General features: G+C 43.4%; 1 protein-coding gene across 1 annotated transcript; it reads left to right on the top strand.

Annotated features, from left to right (window-relative positions):
- Positions 1 to 1,612: 1,612 nt before the first annotated feature.
- LOC124687632 (phytosulfokine receptor 1-like) lies at positions 1,613 to 2,575 on the top strand. The gene has a single exon (XM_047221405.1). It carries the CDS (start codon positions 1,650 to 1,652, stop codon positions 2,454 to 2,456), a length of 807 nt encoding a protein of 268 aa, XP_047077361.1. The 5' UTR covers positions 1,613 to 1,649; the 3' UTR covers positions 2,457 to 2,575.
- Positions 2,576 to 18,185: the final 15,610 nt, after the last annotated feature.

Here is an 18,185-nt window from a genome sequence, read left to right as displayed (position 1 = left end):
GCCACGTCGGATCGTCGCACCAGCTCAACGTCGAGGGCGCCACGTCGGCTAGGAGAGTGGCGCCGCAGGGACGGGCGCCACACTGCCATGTGTGGCGCCGGTGTGAGGGGCGCCACACAAAAAGGTTAGATGGGTGAAATAGTTTGCCCGGAGGGTCAGTCTGTGCTATAGTTGCAACAAGGGTTATAGGATCGCCACCAGACGTCACTCACAGGACCGAAAAAAACTGAATACTACTTACTTAGCCGACATCGGAATCTTCTAATACAGTGCGTTTGTTGTGTAGGTTGCATACTATATTGGATTGCGATGATCCAGAAAACAAAGTTGCATGCTTTGATATGACGTACAACTTTCGTTTCTATCATTTTTTCATTTAAGGTCATCTTGAGAACTCTCCTTTGTAAGTCAAAAACAGTTGTTCAGTTAAGAGTTTTAAAAACCATCTGATCAATAATTATTTGTTTTTTTACTTCTAAAACCTTCGCACCAAAACCACCTAGATTCTTGGGTTGGCAAATGATGTTTCATGGAGAAAGTCTATACTTTATCTTATGGTCATCATTTTGCTAGAAGAATTTCGATCTGAAAAAGTCTTAGTCAACAAAAAATATCACAAATAAAAAAGTGATTTCCGCTTTGTATTTTACAGCATATTACTGTAATATAAATTCATACATCACTAAAATAAAAACACACTTCAGTTTTCAATTTCAGAAACATCGAATCAAAGTCTTTCTGCACGTGCATGGTGTTGGCCTTACGAATGATATTCACCGAATTGTGGTGAATCTCAAATGTAAACATAACAATCAGCACCTTTTTCGGCGTCGCCCTTTTCCGTAGGTGACTTAAGATTATTTATTTATTTTTCTTCCTATTCTAAAACTGTTTCTTGTACTTTGATGACCGGAATCTTTTCATTTGGAGTAAAACTACCAACGTCTGCACCCAAGGAGGCAAACATCATGGAGGCTATGTAAGTAGAGCAAAACAGAGCAAAAAGAAGTATTAGGAATATTACTTAATCTGAATCAGCTTGAGAAATGCACAATCCTGTTCTTTACGGGTTGAGTTTTGGGTCTTAGCACGGATTGGATTTGGCTGGTCACGGGGAAGTGTCGTGTAGTTACCCAGACTAATAGGTACAAAATGGAGAAGTATATCCTCCTCTCGTCACTCAGCCATCTCTCTGTCTCTCCGAGCTCCATGAGAACCACGAGTCCCATGCGCCAGTCACCCAGCGTAATAGTATTTTGCTAGGATATTTTCGTTCTCTCTGTGTACCGGAGCAAGCCGCACGGGACTTGAGTCCATACCAGCCACGAATTTCAGTCGACACAAGAACCAAGTTTGAATTTGGAGGCAGTTATGGGCCACTGACTAGTACATAACCACTTGCAACGCAAGTTTGAATTTGGAGGCAGTACGTGTTATGGGTAGGCCACTGCCTAGTACATAACCACTTGCAACGCAAGTTTGAATTTGGAGGCAGTACGTTATGGGCGGGCCACTGCCTAGTACATAACCACTTGCAACGCATACTTACAAACGTATACACACTATAAATAGGATGCACCACTCTAGCAGTTTTACCAACAACTCTTGCTACATAGCTTGCATTCCAATCAAGGTTTCTTGTTCAATCCATGCCTGAATACATGGCAAAGTGTTGCATGCTGCTGCTCTTCTTGGGGTTCCTCTTGCAGGTGGCCGGAGCAACGTCGTGGTCGTGCCACCACGACGACCTCCACGCGTTGAGGGGCTTCGCCGAGAACCTAAGCGGCAAAGGAGCCGTCCGCCTCCGCGCCGCATGGTCCGGCGCCTCATGCTGCAGCTGGGAAGGTGTGGGATGCGAAACAGCAAGCGGCCGCGTCGTGGCGTTGTGGCTCCCCAAGCGCGGCCTTGGAGGGATCATCCCATCGTCGATTGGTGAGCTTGATCACCTTCGCTATTTGGATCTCTCGGGTAATTCATTGGTTGGGGAGGTACCAAAAAGTTTGCAGAAACAGCTGAAGAGCCTCACCACTGATGGCCAATCACTCAGTATGGGTTCCATTAACATGCTATTGCATGTGAGCAGTAACAGAAGAACACTTGACGAAGAACCAAATACAATATCAGGGACCAACAATAGTGTTGGATCCGGGAGCAACAATGTTGTTTCCGGGAACGACAACACGGTCATATCTGGGAATAACAACCATGTGTCTGGGAGCAACAACACTGTTGTAACTGGAAGTGACAACACTGTAGTTGGTAGCAACCATGTCGTATCAGGGACCAAGCATATTGTTACTGATAACAATAATGCTGTATCCGGGAACGACAATAATGTGTCTGGGAGCTTCCATACTGTATCAGGGGAGCACAATACCGTATCCGGGAGCAACAATACTGTATCCGGGAGCAACCATATCGTATCTGGAAGCAACAAAGTCGTAACAGATGGTTAATATTCTGTAGGTGCAAGATTACTTCCATCTTCCCAAGTTCAGTGTAGCTCATAATCAATTGATGGAGACAATCACGTTATGTAACTTCAGGATATGACATACTTTTCCTATAAATAAAACTTCCCTTAAATGTTGATCTGAATATCAAGGGAGTCTTGCAGCTGATGTAGACCAAGTATGTTTGCCTATGTACAAAATTTGCATCCTGGATGTCTACATGTAGTAATTATTCAAACCTGCTCTATTATGCTGATTGGGTCGTGGATCAGATAGTCAGTTATAACCTCTTAATATCAGCTAGCTTTACACTTCTCTTGTGCAAGTTTCGATATTACATGCATCAATGTCGAATATTTGGATGGAGGAGACAAAGCAAAACATGGGATATTAGTGCAAATAAATATGAACCATCTATCCGATTTGATCTTATGGATGATATTTCTCGATGCTGGTATCGTGAAATGGCTACTGTATATATTTTACGCCTAGAGTAAATATTCTTGCATAACTCGATCATCGATGTGCTTGGGAAGCAAATTGTTCGATCAGCTGCATCGGCCTTTTTGCCTAAGGGCACAATAGTTATTAAAAAATCGGCTGACCTCAGCTTCTGCATCAAACTAATGCACATGATTTTGTTTATTACAGAGTTATAGTATCAAAGTATATAACATCTCATGGATCGCATAAAATTGCAGCAAAAATTAGCCAACAAAAAACAGAAAATGGAAGGCGTCTAATTATCTTGTATTCTAAGTGATTGTCACCAGTCACCTAGCCTAGACAACTGCCATCATTCGAGTGCAACCAGAGTCCACATGTTCTCGCTGCTCCACACGAAGAAGGAAAGACCACATGTAAATCCAATACAAATGACATGCACAAATATTGGAACCATTGTCTTGTTAAAAATCACATCCTTTCGACAATTACATATTACCCAAACCAAGGCTTAGAACCCAACTCGAATCCGAGTTCTATCCCATTAAACCAATTCTTAAACCTATTTGTTAGCGGAGCAATATTAAACGTAAAATGAACAACTCTCCGAACATATCTAGCAAAAGGACAATTGGTAAAAGTATGATTAAACGTTTCTTTAAAATCATAAAAAAACATATTTGGTACACTCATTCTCCTTTTTGCAGAATCATCTTTAGTCAGAGTCACTTTTTATTTATTAAGAAACAGCAGGAAAACCTTAAGTTTCAGTGGTACTTTTAGTTTCCAAAGGTATTTTGCAAAAAAAACTAGTATGCCCACTCATGAAGTCTGTATACATAAACTTCACCGAAAAATGTCCAGAGGTGGTGACATGCCATGAAAATTAATCTGGTTTATCAACCAAATGAATCTCCATCAGCCTTTCTTCCAAATTCAACCACGGAGGCCATTAATCTCTCGTTAAAGCCCACCATAAACTAATATTCAGCAGCGAATGCGATAAAATATCAACGATAGTAACATTTTTATGTCTAACAATGTTAAAGAGAGATGTATATTTCATAGAAATTAAGAGCCAGACTCCCAAAACCAAATATGCGTCCCATCGCCTATAGCTATCAAAGAACTTATCCTTGACTGCCATAGGCCCCTTCTAGAACGTTGAATCAGTAGGGGCACGTTTGTTAGGCTGCATCCCCCTTGGCTCGCATCGGGCCAGCAATTTTCGGCCTGTTTGGATGCCTGGGTCGAACCGCGTTGTTGTATTGCACGGTTCTCAAAGCACCCCCGGGACAGGCCCTGGAAGAACACCCGGAATGGCAGTTTCTCCGGGGCCAGGCCCGTTGCGGACAGAAGGCTAAACGCGTGGGGAAGGGAGGCGGAAACGCCGCGTCCCTTTGGGAACACGCGCCATAATTATCCTCACCGCTCCCCTCTCCTTCCTCTCACTCGCGACCGCACTCTCACCTCCCCCAAACTGTTACATCACCCGGCGGTTCCCCTCCCGCCGACCAATCCGCCGCACCGCCGTACGGAGGAGCACCGGTACCGGCGGAGGAGACCTCGACGAGCAGCACTGCGACATCGGCCGCAATATGCTCTGCAGTCTTCATTGGCATCTCGACTTCGCCCGCGACCTCGAGCTCGTCCTCGGCTGAAAAAATGGCGGTAACGACCTCTCTTTCTCACCTTCATACTCGTTATGGCAGAACATGGCATTCTCGGGCATTTGCGACGACATGCACATTAGATCTGCTAGGGTTTCCATTACAATAGGGTCCGGATTGATGTTTGCAAGGTGTTCCTCCCTATTTCTTGTTGTTCTTGTCCAGTTCTTGCTTTTCATGGTCTCGATTTGCTTAGATCTGTTACTCCAATCTCCAAGCGCGGTAGATTCTTCATAGACCAGGCTTTGAATTGGTGAAACTGGCAGATTTTACTGTGCATGCATAGAGGAAAAGGGTTTTTTTGTGTTCGGGTTTACCATGTTGTGTGAAAGATTAAGCTGAGTTGCGCTAGTTTGTTCAGACGCAAGAGTAGTGAGAGGACTTGAAGAACGAAGTTGCTATGCTCAAGAATCTGCAGAGAACACAAGCACAAGTGATGAGGGCTAAGAAACAAGAATGGGAGGCAGAAAAAAGGCTTTGGAAGGGAAAGCTAGAGTATGACATATACGATCTGCTTCAAGTGAACTTTGAATTAAGGAAAATGTTAAGAGGATCAGGGCTACTTGTGACGAGTGATGAATGTGTTGTAGATGTAATGTAGGAGAATTTGTAATGTGGCCTAAGTAGAATTTGTAATATACCCTAAGTACCACTCGTAATGTACTCAATTTGATCTTGTACTTGTGTTGTTTCTTGATTGAACTAGGCCAATGATTATAACCTGGGATCATAGTATGAGGAGATGATTGATCAGAACCTATGGCATGACTTAACATGACCATGCCATTGATTATGTTTAGACATCTCCTACATATGTCCTTATTGTATGAGGCCTCTGATACCCTTCTTTGCATGTTTCTGCTTCTTCAGTTCTTCATTGGCCAATGATTCAACTATGGCACAACGGCAGGCAGGGTGCCGCCCTCAAACTTAGTCATGTGTGCCATATTACTGGCACACTAGACTTAGTTTGGGGACAGTCCATGTGCCTACTGTGTGAATCTACATATGAGGCCTCGTTTTGGTATGTCTGGTGCATTGGCCAATGATTCAACAAAGGCACAATGGAAGGCTAGGTGGTGGCCTCAAACTTAGTCGTGTGTGCCTGGCCACTCCCTATGCCTGCCATGTAAACAAATGTATGAGGCCTTACTAATGTTATCAATGTCCGTTTTCATCTTAACTACCTGAGAGCAAGCACACCTCTAATTGCTTGTGTTCTTCTAGCGGACTGAGAAGATCATGCTTGGGTCACTGATATGTCTCCAACGTATCTATAATTTCTGATGTTCCATGCTTGTTTTATGACAATACCTACATGTTTTGTTCACACTTTATATCGTTTTTATGCGTTTTCCGGAACTAACCTATTGACAAGATGCCGAAGTGCCAGTTCCTGTTTTCTGCTGTTTTTGGTTTCATAAATCTTACACAGCAAATATTCTCGGAATTGGACGAAATCAACGCCCAGTATCTTATTTTTGCACGAAGCTTCCAGAACACCGGAGAGAGACCAGAGGGGAGCCAGGGGGCCTCACACGCCAGGGCGGCGCGGCCAAGGGGTGGGGCGCGCCCCCCTATTGTGTGGCCCCACCAGGGCCCCTCCGAGGCTGCCCTTCCGCCTACTTAAGGACCCCGTCGCGAAAACCCTAAACCAATAAGCCACGATACGAGAAAAGTTCCAGAGCCGCCGCCATCGCGAAGCCAAGATTCGGGGAAGAAGTCTCTGTTCCGGCACCCTGCCGGGACGGGGAAGTGCCCCCGGAAGGCATCTCCATCGACACCACCGCCATCTTCATCGCCATCGCTGTCTCCTATGATGAGGAGGGAGTAGTTCTCCCCCGAGGCTAAGGGCTGTACCGGTAGCTATGTGCTTAATCTCTCTCCCATGTACTTCAATACAATGATCTCATGAGCTGCCTTACATGATTGAGATCCATATGATGAGCTTTGTAATCTAGATGTCGTTATGCTATTCAAGTGGATTTTACTTATGTGATCTCCGGAGACTCCGCCTTGTCCCACGTGTGTAAAGGTGACAGTGTGTGCACCGTGTGGGTCTCTTAGGCTATATTTCACAGAATACTTATTCACTGAGTTATGATTTGAGTTGGATGTCTCTATGAAATTGTGGTGTGTTAGTACCTCCTATGAATGCTCAGAGTGACAGCGTGGGGTGTTTATTAGTACTTGGGAATACATCTTTAAGGTTTGCCTACATGATGAATTAGTGTTCGTTATCTTGCCAGAGAGTAATTCAGAATAGCATAGTGAAGTGCTTATTTATATTCCTTTATGATTGCAATGTTGAGAGTGTCCACTAGTGAAAGTATGATCCCTAGGCCTTGTTTCCGAATAGAAAAGTTACACCACAGAGAATTGCCTCCCACGCCAGCAAGCTATTTTCTGGCACCGTTTGTTTACTGTTTTACTGCATCTTTACATCCTGCAATATTACCACCATCTATACCTCCTGTGTTTTACTCTATCTTCGCCGAACTAGTGTACCTATATATCTGACAAGTGTATTAGGTGTGTTGGGGACACAAGAGACTTCTTGTATCGTGATTGCAGGGTTGCTTGAGAGGGATATCTTTGACCTTTTCCTCCCTGAGTTCGATAAACCTTGGGTGATTCACTTAAGGGAAACTTGTCAGCTGTTCTACAAACCTCTGCTCTTGGAGGCCCAACACTGTCTACAGGAATAGAAGCGTGCGTAGACATCAAGCTATTTTCTGGCGCCGTTGCCGAGGAGGTAAGGTAAAATGTATTCACATCCTCCGACTACTAAGCTATTTTCTAGCACTGTTGCCGGTGTGTGAGTGCTCGAAGCTATTTCCTTTAGATCCTGCAATTGCATCTTTTTGTTTCTTGTTTACACTAGTTAGGCTTAATGGAAAACAACAAAAATATTAGAGATCTTTATAGTATCTATCTTGAATTAGGACATGAGGTGTTTGAAGAGAAAATTAAAAAACACTATGGAACTTTATATGCATGATAATGCCAATGTTATTAGTATGAATGATTTGAACACCATTGTTGCTAATGCTATGGAAGAATTTAAGCTTGGGGAAGCTGGTTTTGATGAGCATGATATTTTTAGTCCCCCAAGCATGGAGGAGAAAATTTACTTTGATGATACTTTACCTCCTATATATGATGATTACAATGATGACTATCATCCACCTACTATTGAGGAGAAAATTAATTATGATTATACTATGCCTCCTATATTGATGATTATGGTGATAATGATAGCTACCTTGTTGAATTTTCTCCCACTATAATTAATAAGAATGACTATGCTTATGTTGGGAGTAGTAATTATTTTATGCATGAGACTCATGATAAGAATGCTTTATGTGATAGTTACATTGTTGAGTTTGTTCATGATGCCACTGAAAGTTATTATGTGAGAGGGAAACATGGCTATATGCATCTTAATAATATTAAGTTTCCCCTCTTTATGTTGAGAATCTTGAAGTTACTTGTGTTTTATCTTCCTATGCTTGTCACTTTGTTCTACATGAATTTATTTGTGTACAAGACTCCTTTTCATAGGAAGTGGGTTAGACTTAAAAGTGTTTCATACTTGCTTTTGATGCTCTCTTTTGCTTCAACTCCTATTTCTTGCGAGTGCATCATTAAAATTGCTGAGCCCATCTTAATGGCTATAAAGAAAGCACTTCTTGGGAGATAACCCATGTTTTTATTTTTCTACTGTTTTGTTGTGTCTTGGAAGTTGTTACTACTGTAGCAACCTCTCCTTATCTTTATTTTATTGCATTGTTGTGCCAAGTAAAGTCTTTGATAGTAAGGTTGATACTAGATTTGGATTACTGCGCAGAAACAGATTTCTTGCTGTCACGAAATTGAGCCGCCCCTGCTGTAGAAAATTTAGAAAAATCTGCCAATTTACGTGCGTGATCCTCAGATATGTAAGCAACTTTCATTCAATTTGAGTATTTTTATATGAGCAAGTTAAGTGCCCCTAAAAAATTCGTCTTTACGGACTGTTCTGTTTTGACAGCTTCTGCCTTTTATTTCGCATTGCCTGTTTTGCTATGTTTGATGGATTTCTTTGTTCCATTAACTTTCAGCAGCTTTGTGCAATGTCCAGAAGTGTTAAGAATGATTATGTCACCTCTGAATATATGAATTTTCAATTATGCACTAACCCTCTAATGAGTTTGTTTTGAGTTTGGTGTGGAGGAAGTTTTCAAGGGTCAAGAGAGGAGGATGATACAATATGATCAAGAAGAGTGAAAAGTCTAAGCTTGGGGATGCCCCCGTGGTTCATCCCTTCATATTTCAAGAAGACTCAAGCATCTAAGCTTGGGGATGCCCAAGGCATCCCCTTCTTCATCGACAACTTATTAGGTCACCTCTAGTGAAACTATATTTTTATTCCGTCACATCTTATGTGCTTTACTTGGAGCGTCTCGTGTGCTTTTATTTTCGTTTTGTTATTTACATTCTCTCGAATAAATTCATGCTTGTGTGGGAGAGAGACACGCTCCATCGTTGCATATGAACACATGTGTTCTTAGCTTTATTCTTAATGTTCATGGCGAAGGTTGAAACTGCTTCGTTAATTGTTATATGGTTGGAAACAGAAAATGCTGCATGTGGTAATTGGTATAATGTCTTGAATAATTTGATACTTGGCAATTGTTGTGCTCATATAGATCATGTTTAAGCTCTTGCATCATGTACTTTGTACCCATTAATGAAGAACTACATAGAGCTTGTTAAAATTTGGTTTGCATGATTGGTCTCTAGAGTCTAGATATTTTCTGGTTAAGGTGTTTGAACAACAAGGAGACGATGTAAAGTCTTATAATGTTTGCAATATGTTCATATGTGAGTTTTGCTGCACCGTTTTATACTTGAGTTTTCTTCAAACAACCTTGCTAGCCTAGCCCTGTATTGAGAGGAATTCTTCTCGTGCATCCAAATCATTGAGCCAAAAACTACGCCATTTGTGTCCACCATACCTACCTACTACATGGTATTTCTCTGCCATTCCAAAGTATATTACTTGAGTGCTACCTTTAAAATTCTATTCTTTGTCTTTGCAATATATAGCTCATGGGAAAAATAGCCTTAAAAACTATTGTGGTGAAGAATATGTAGCTATGTGTCTTATTTTTTAATAAGTTGCTTGTTGAGCGGTAACCATGTTTCTGGGGACGCCATCAACTTTTACACCTTTGTTGAATATCATGTGAGTTGCTATGCATGTTCGTCTTGTCGGAAGTAAGGGCGATTTTCATGATCAAATGGTTTGAGTATGCATATTGTTAGAGAAGAACATTGGGCCGCTAACTAAAGCCATGATTCATGGTGTAAGTTTCAGTTTGGACAATCAATCCTCAATCTCTTATGAGAATATTATCTGTTGTTGAATGCTTATGCATTAAAGAGGAGTCCATTATCTGTTGTCTATGTTGTCCCGGTATGGATGTCTAAGTTGAGAATAATCAAAAGCGAGAAATCCAATGCGAACTTTCTCCTTAGACCTTTGTACAGGAGGCATAGAGGTACCCCTTTGTGACACTTGGTTGAAACATATGTTATGCAATGATAATCCATGTTAATCCAAGCTAATTAGGACAAGGTGCGAGCACTATTGGTATACTATGCATGAGGCTTGCAACTTATAGGATGTCTTATACATAACACATATGATTTATTACTACCGTTGACAAAATTGTTTCTATGTTTTCAAAATGAAAAGCTCTAGCACAAATATAGTAATCCATGCTTCCCTCTGCGAAGGGCATATCTTTTACTTTATTGTTGAGTCAGTTCACCTACTTCTTTCTATCTTAAGAAGCAAACACTTGTGTTAACTGTGCATTGATTCTTACATGTTTACTTATTGCACTTGTTATATTGCTTTATGTTGACAAATATCCATGAGATATACATGTTGAAGTTGAAAGCAACCGCTGAAACTTATATCTTCCTTTGTGTTGCTTCAAAGCTTTCTACTAAGAACTTATTACTTTATGAGTAACTCTTATGCAAGTCTTATTGATGCTTGTCTTGAAAGTACTATTCATGAAAAGTCTTTGCTATATGATTCAGTTGTTTACTCATTGTCTTCACCATTGCTTTGAATCGCTGCATTCATCTCATATGCTTTACAATAGTATGATCAAGATTATGTAAGTAGCATGTCACTACAGAAATTATTCTTTTTATCGTTTACCTACTCGAGGGCGAGTAGGAACTAAGCTTGGGGATGCTGATACGTCTCCAACGTATCTATAATTTCTGATGTTCCATGCTTGTTTTATGATAATACCTACATGTTTTGTTCACACTTTATATCTTTTTTATGCGTTTTCCGGAACTAACCTATTGACAAGATGCCGAAGTGCCAGTTCCTGTTTTCTGCTGTTTTTGGTTTCATAAATCTTACACAGCAAATATTCTCGGAATTGGACGAAATCAACGCCCGATATCTTATTTTTGCACGAAGCTTCCAGAACACCGGAGAGAGACCAGAGGGGAGCCAGGGGGGCCCACACGCCAGGGCGGCGTGGCCAAGGTGTGGGGCGCGCCCCCCTATTGTGTGGCCCCACCAGGGCCCCTCCGAGGCTGCCCTTCCGCCTACTTAAGGACTCCGTCGCGAAAACCCTAAACCAATAAGCCACGATACGAGAAAAGTTCCAGAGCCGCCGCCATCGCGAAGCCAAGATTCGGGGGACAGAAGTCTCTGTTCCGGCACCCTGCCGGGACGGGGAAGTGCCCCTGGAAGGCATCTCCATCGACACCACCGCCATCTTCATCGCCATCGCTGTCTCCTATGATGAGGAGGGAGTAGTTCTCCCCCGAGGCTAAGGGCTGTACCGGTAGCTATGTGGTTAATCTCTCTCCCATGTACTTCAATACAATGATCTCATGAGCTGCCTTACATGATTGAGATCCATATGACGAGCTTTGTAATCTAGATGTCGTTATGCTATTCAAGTGGATTTTACTTATGTGATATCCGGAGACTCCTTGTCCCACGTGTGTAAAGGTGACAGTGTGTGCACCGTGTGGGTCTCTTAGGCTATATTTCACGTGAATACGTATTCACCGAGTTATGATTTGAGTTGGATGTCTCTATGAAATTGTGGTGTGTTAGTACCTCCTATGAATGCTCACGGTGACGGCGTGGGGTGTTTATTAGTACTTGGGAATACATCTTTAAGGTTTGCCTACATGATGAATTAGTGTTCGTTATCTTGCGAGAGAGTAATTCAGAATAGCATAGTGAAGTGCTTATTTATATTCCTTTATGATTGCAATGTTGAGAGTGTCCACTAGTGAAAGTATGATCCCTAGGCCTTGTTTTCGAATAGAAAAGTTACACCATAGAGAATTGCCTCCCACGCCAGCAAGCTATTTGCTGGCACCGTTTGTTTACTGTTTTACTGCATCTTTACTTCCTGCAATATTACCACCATCTATACCACCTGTGTTTCACTATCTTTTCGCCGAACTAGTGCACCTATACATCTGACAAGTGTATTAGGTGTGTTGGGGACACAAGAGACTTCTTGTATCGTGATTGCAGGGTTGCTTGAGAGGGATATCTTTGACCTCTTCCTCCCTGAGTTCGATAAACCTTGGGTGATTCACTTAAGGGAAACTTGCTGCTGTTCTACAAACCTCTGCTCTTGGAGGCCCAACACTGTCTACAGGAATAGAAGCGTGCGTAGACATCAGTCACCTACTGAGGTTCCCGGCGAAGAAGCGGCGTGGAAGGCTGGCTAAGGTCGGCCACTTCCACGAGGAGGCAGTGCCAGACCACTTCCTCAAAATCATCTTCAAGCCCACCTTCGGACGGCTCATGATCCCTAAAGCTTTCGTCAAGTGGTTCGGAGAAATTCCTTCCAACATCATCGTCACCACCAACACCGGATGCAACTGGAGGATGACTACGAGGAGAGAAGACAATGACACATTCATCGACCAGGGATGGACGGCCTTCGACGTCGCCCATCAGCTCAAGGTAGGCCAATTCGTCACCTTCGGGAAGGTGTCCTCCTTTGAGTACGATATGGTCATCTTCGACCACACCGCACCGAGGAGGTTCCACGGTATTGGGATCCGGGTTACTCGGAGAACTACCAGTGCAGTGAGGAGAACCGTGAGGCATGCTTCCGGCTGCACCCATGCGAGCTAAGTTGAGTAACCGGAAAATCTACACTACAGCTACTTCTTCTTCTACAAGTCCGGTGCACGTACCGGCAATGGCGCGACGGTCCGGCGAAGTAGAGGTCAACAAACTGGCGGCTTTGGGCCTCCGATGACCACGAATCGGCGGCGAAGTTGATTTCTTGGTCAACCGCGGCGATCTTGGTTGGAGGAGAGGCTTGAGGCGGTGGTGCGAGAAGCTCCCGCGCGGAGGGCTCGCCGGAGTTGAGATCTGTCGGGCGGCGCGGCGCGAGGAGGAAGATGAAGTGGTGAGGTGCGGTGAAAGAATGAAGAGTTACCGAGCCGCGGGGTATTTATAGGCCACGCGCGGAGATTCGGGATTCGGATCCGACGGTGGAAACGGAACGGTCGCGCCGTTGGATGGATGACACGTGTCTTAGGTCAAGTGCGGTAAAACGACGTAGAGGTAACTTAACCATGCACTCCCGAAATTTCCGGCTAAGAGATTGGCATCTGCGAAAATTTAGCGCGGGAAAAAAGGAAGTTGTGCGCGGGAAAAGCGGAATCTCCGTTGCGATACCTAATCTGAAGATGAAGGAGTTCCGAATGAGTGAACCCGGAATCAAGTAAAAGTTTTGAAGCTCTTCAAGATTCTCTTCGGATCCGAGCTGAATGAAGTCGGAGGAATGATGAATCTCGGAGAACTTCGGGGGCTACTGTTGTGGGTATACTTTATGGGTATATCAACGGCATGGCCTAGATCCGGCAAGCCCGGGTGGCCCATAGATGGTGGTGAGGCATGTGGCCCATCGGGCGGCCCGATTGCTGTAGATCCCGAAGGATGAAGTCCAGCCCAGGAACGAGAAGCCGGATCTCTACCGTCCTACGAAGGAGGCCGGATCCGTGACGGCCCATGAAGTATCCGGATCCGAGCACGTACTTGGAGGAAGGCGGATCCTTGACGTACACGGCAAGACATTGTACCGTAGTTAGGCAACTTGTATTCCGGCTAGGACTCTCCATGTAAACCCTAGATCCGTGCGCCTTTATAAGCCGGAACACGGGAGCCCTAGAGGCACAACCACAACTCATTGTAACAACGCGAAAGCGCCCGGATAATTCCGGACAAGCAGCGAGTAGGCCCTGTCCTCGTGCAGGTGTTCCGAAGCTGGGTAACTCGCGTACCACCGTCCCGTGTGCACTCCGCCCTATGGCCCCTACTTCTTCTCCCCCTCGTGAGGATCCCTCCTCCGAGGTACCGTCGATTAGGCAACGACAGACCCTCATCTTGTTGATGGTGGACTATCTATTCTACAATATGTCGATGATGCGATTATATTTATGGAACATGACCTTGAGAAAGCGAGAAACCTTAAATTAATTTTATCCGTGTTCGAGCAATTATTAGGGTTGAAAACTAACTTTCATAATAGTGAATTGATGTGCTTAGATGAAGCCCAGGACGATGTCAACCTATATGTTGAGCTCTTTGGCTATAGTATTGGTCAGTTTCTAATTAGCTACTTAGGCCTTCCGACTCATTTTGGGAGTCTTACTATTGTTGAATGGAAGCACGTCGGGGAAAGACTTCAGAAGCGTCGTAGTAGCTAGAAAAGCAAATTACTATCTCTCAGTGGAAGATTGGTACTCATTAACTCAATATTAGCAAATATGGTACTATATATGATATCCTTCCTCCAGTTACCCAAAGGAATCTTGCATCGGTTGGACTATTTTTGATCAAGTTTCTTTTGGCAAGGAGATAGTTAGAAGAGGAAATATCGGCTTACAAAGTGGAGTGTTGTTGCCGCCTGATGTTGTGCAGTTGCACACCGTTGGGGAACCCCAAGAGGAAGGTATGATGAGCACAGTAGCAAGTTTTTCCTCAGTAAGAAACCAAGGTTTAATCGACCAGTAGGAGAAAGGAGTGACTTCAGAAGGTGTTGCTAGCTGACTTGTGGCAGGGCGCACTACCGGCATCAGCAACAACGTGGAACCTGCACACAACAAAACCAAAATACTTTGCCCCAACTTACAGTGAGGTTGTCAATCTCACTGGTTTTTCTTAAAACAAAGGATTAACTGTATATTGTGGAAAGAGATGTTTGTTTGCAGTGAAATTAAAGGGAACAGTGCTTGATGTAAGTAAACAGAACATGATGATTTTATTAGTGTAAAAGAAAGGACCGGGGTCCACAGTTCACTAGAGGTGTCTCTCCATAAAGATAAATAACATGTTGGGTGAACAAATTACAGCTGGGCAATTGACAGAATAAAGACCATACTTGACAAGATGATTACTATGAGATTCATTTGGGCATTACAATATAATACATATACCGTAATCCAACTGCGTCTATGACTAATAATCCACCTTCCGGTTATCACCCGAACCCCTTTCAGTATTAAGTTGCAAGCAATAGATTATCGCATTAAGCAATGTGTGTTAAGTAAGCAATATAATTACCCTTAGATAAAGCATTGTTGTTTTCTTCCTAGAAGCAACAACACATCTACAACCTTAAAAGTTATTGTCACTCTTCCAGATTACTAGAGGAATGAACCCACTATCGAGCATAAATACTCCCTCTTGGAGTTACAAGCATATACTTGGCCAAATCATCTACTAGCAACGGAGAGCATGCAAGATCACAAATAACATATGACAAGTATATAACCTATCTCAACCATAGTATTCAATATTAATCGGATCCCAGAAAACACAACATGTAGCATTCCATAAATATGATCTTGATCATGATAGGCAGCTCACAAGATCTAAACATGAAGCATAAATTGGAGAAGACATCCATCTAGCTACTGCTATGGACCCATAGTCCAGAGATTAACTAATCACGCATCACTTTAGAGGCTGGCATGACGATGTAGAGGCCTCCGGTAATGATTTCCCTCTCCGGTAGGGTGCCGAGAAGATCTTTAGAACCCTCCCGAGCTAGGGTCGGCGATGACGGCCATGATGGAAGTTTTTGTGGATGGAGGATCGAGTATTTAGGTTTTTCCTGAACAGGTGAATAAAAAGGCAGAAGGGCGAGGTCGGTGGGTGCCCGAGGGGCCCACACCACCCCATGGCGCGGACAGGGCCTGGTGTGGCCGCCTCATGGCGCTTATCCGTCTCTCCTCTGGACTCTGTCTTCATTACAGTAATATAGGAACTTCGGATTTTATTTCGTCAAATTCCGAGAATATTTCCTGTCCAACTTTTCTGAAATACAAAACAGCAGAAAACAGGGAACTGGCACTGTGGCATCTTGTCAATAGGTTACTTTCGGAAAATGTATAAAAGTGCAACGAAGTGTAAATAAAACATATAGAAATTGGAGTAAAACAAGCATGAAGCATCAAAAATTATAGATACGTTTGCAACGTATCACCGCCCAAAAGGGCCTTGTGTTCATGACCTTGAGGTCAAGAACATAGCTCTGCTGGTAAATGATTGTCTAAGTTGCTAACCAAAAATGGGGTTTGGCAGACAATACTGAGAAGAAAGTATGTTGGCTCACGTGCGATCTCTCAGGTTTTGTGCTTACCTGGGGATTCACACTTCCGGGCCGGCCTTATGGCGATAAAAACAAAAACACTTCTTCCCATTTGGTTCTTTCTCCATTAAGGATGGATCTGAGATTAGGTTCTAGGAGGACAAATGGTTAGGTAATACCACTCTCCGGGAACAATATCCAGCTTTTGTCACAAAGGGGATACCTTAGCTTGGGTGATGGAATCTAACCCACCGAGTATGATGTTCAGAAGAGAACTTGTTGGGCCCCAACTTACAGCTTGGAACGCATTGCTACAACGTTTGGCTTTCGTCCAATTGTCACAAGAGGGAGAAGAGTTCCACTGGAAACTTACGGAGAATGGTCAATTCACTTTGGTTTCGATATATAGAGCGTTGATTCAACCTTTAGAACCGGTAGTTAAAACTAAGAAAATCTAGAAGATGAAGATGCCTCTGAAGACAAAGGTCTTTGCATGGTATCTTCGACGCGGAGCAATACTTACTAAAGATAACCTTGCAAAGAGGAACTGGCATGAAAGTAAAAATTGTGTCTTTTGTCATCATGATGGGACAATAAAACACTTATTCTTCCAATGCCACCTTGCAAGATCTATATGGTCAATCATCCAAATAGGTTCTACTTTATACCCTCCACGTAGTGTTGCCAATATTTTTGGCAATTAGCTTAATGGGGTGGATCATAGGTTTAATGTACTTACTTAGGTGGGAGCAGTTCCTCCTACTTGGTCGCCATAGCTATGAAGAAATGATGAATATTCTCTTATGCAGGTTATCTATCGGTGCAGTACTTTGATCCTTACATGGTCGTCTCTTCAGCGTATGGAAAATCGCGACCTCTTTACGGAGGTGTATACATGGTTGGAGGACATGGCGAGGGACTTTATTACCAAACATAGGTGGCAGCGTAATCCCAGGATTGGCCCTTGATGCATGTAAAATGCATACATGAACTTTGTCCTTTATCATATTGAATTCCCACATATTTCAACATATATGATGATAATAACATGTTTTACATTGATTTTTGGGAATTTTACAATGATCCCGTTTATTTGATTTATAAATTTGCAGAACAGGAAAACTCTGTTTTGTGTATTTTTCACTTTTAGAGACCTATACGGAGTCAAATTAACCTAGGATTTTTGGAGCGTCACCTTTTCATCGGGAGAAGCACCCTGGAGCTTTGGAGGAGGCCTGGATGGGCCTCGGGCCCAAAAGAGGGCAGGTGGCTGATACGTCCAATTTGCATCACTATTTTGTATTATAATCTACTGTTATTTATTGATATATTTCATATTTAGACATGATACTTATGTTATTTTATCTATTTTTGTATGTTTGATGATTTTCACGGGATTTGCTGCCGGAGCTAGAATTCTGCTGGAAAAGTGGTCATCGGGGTACCATACTTCGGAAGATCAGAAAATTCCAGAAACTTTCACGAATATCTTATTTTCCTGGATGACGGAGATAGCCAGAAGGAGGACCTGAGGGGGGCCACCATTGGGCAATACAATGCCCAGGCGCGGGCCCTACCCTGGCCGTGCCTGGGGCATGTATGGCCGACCTGGCCCACATCTGACGCCGCCCTTTCGCGTATATCATCCCCACGAAAACCTAAGATCGGGGGGCAGCTCGCAGAAATATTCCTCCGCCGCTACGAGGCGGAAAACACCAGAGAGAGAAAAGCTCTCCGGCAGATAGGAATCTGCCGGGGGAAATTCCCTCACGGAGGGGGAAATCGTCACCATCACCACCGCCATCGAGCTGGACTTCATCGTGATCATCATCCTCATCATCTCCACCATCAGCACTATCATCACCGCCGTCTCCACCTCGTCCCGTTGTAACTATTTGGATTGTACCTCGCATATTTTGAAGGGGAAACTCTCCCGGTATTGATTACTTGTTGTATTTGAT

Source organism: Lolium rigidum, chromosome 2 (assembly GCF_022539505.1).
Source record: "Lolium rigidum isolate FL_2022 chromosome 2, APGP_CSIRO_Lrig_0.1, whole genome shotgun sequence".
Classification (NCBI taxonomy): Eukaryota; Viridiplantae; Streptophyta; class Magnoliopsida; order Poales; family Poaceae; genus Lolium; species Lolium rigidum.
This window is presented reverse-complemented; position numbering and strand designations above follow the sequence as displayed.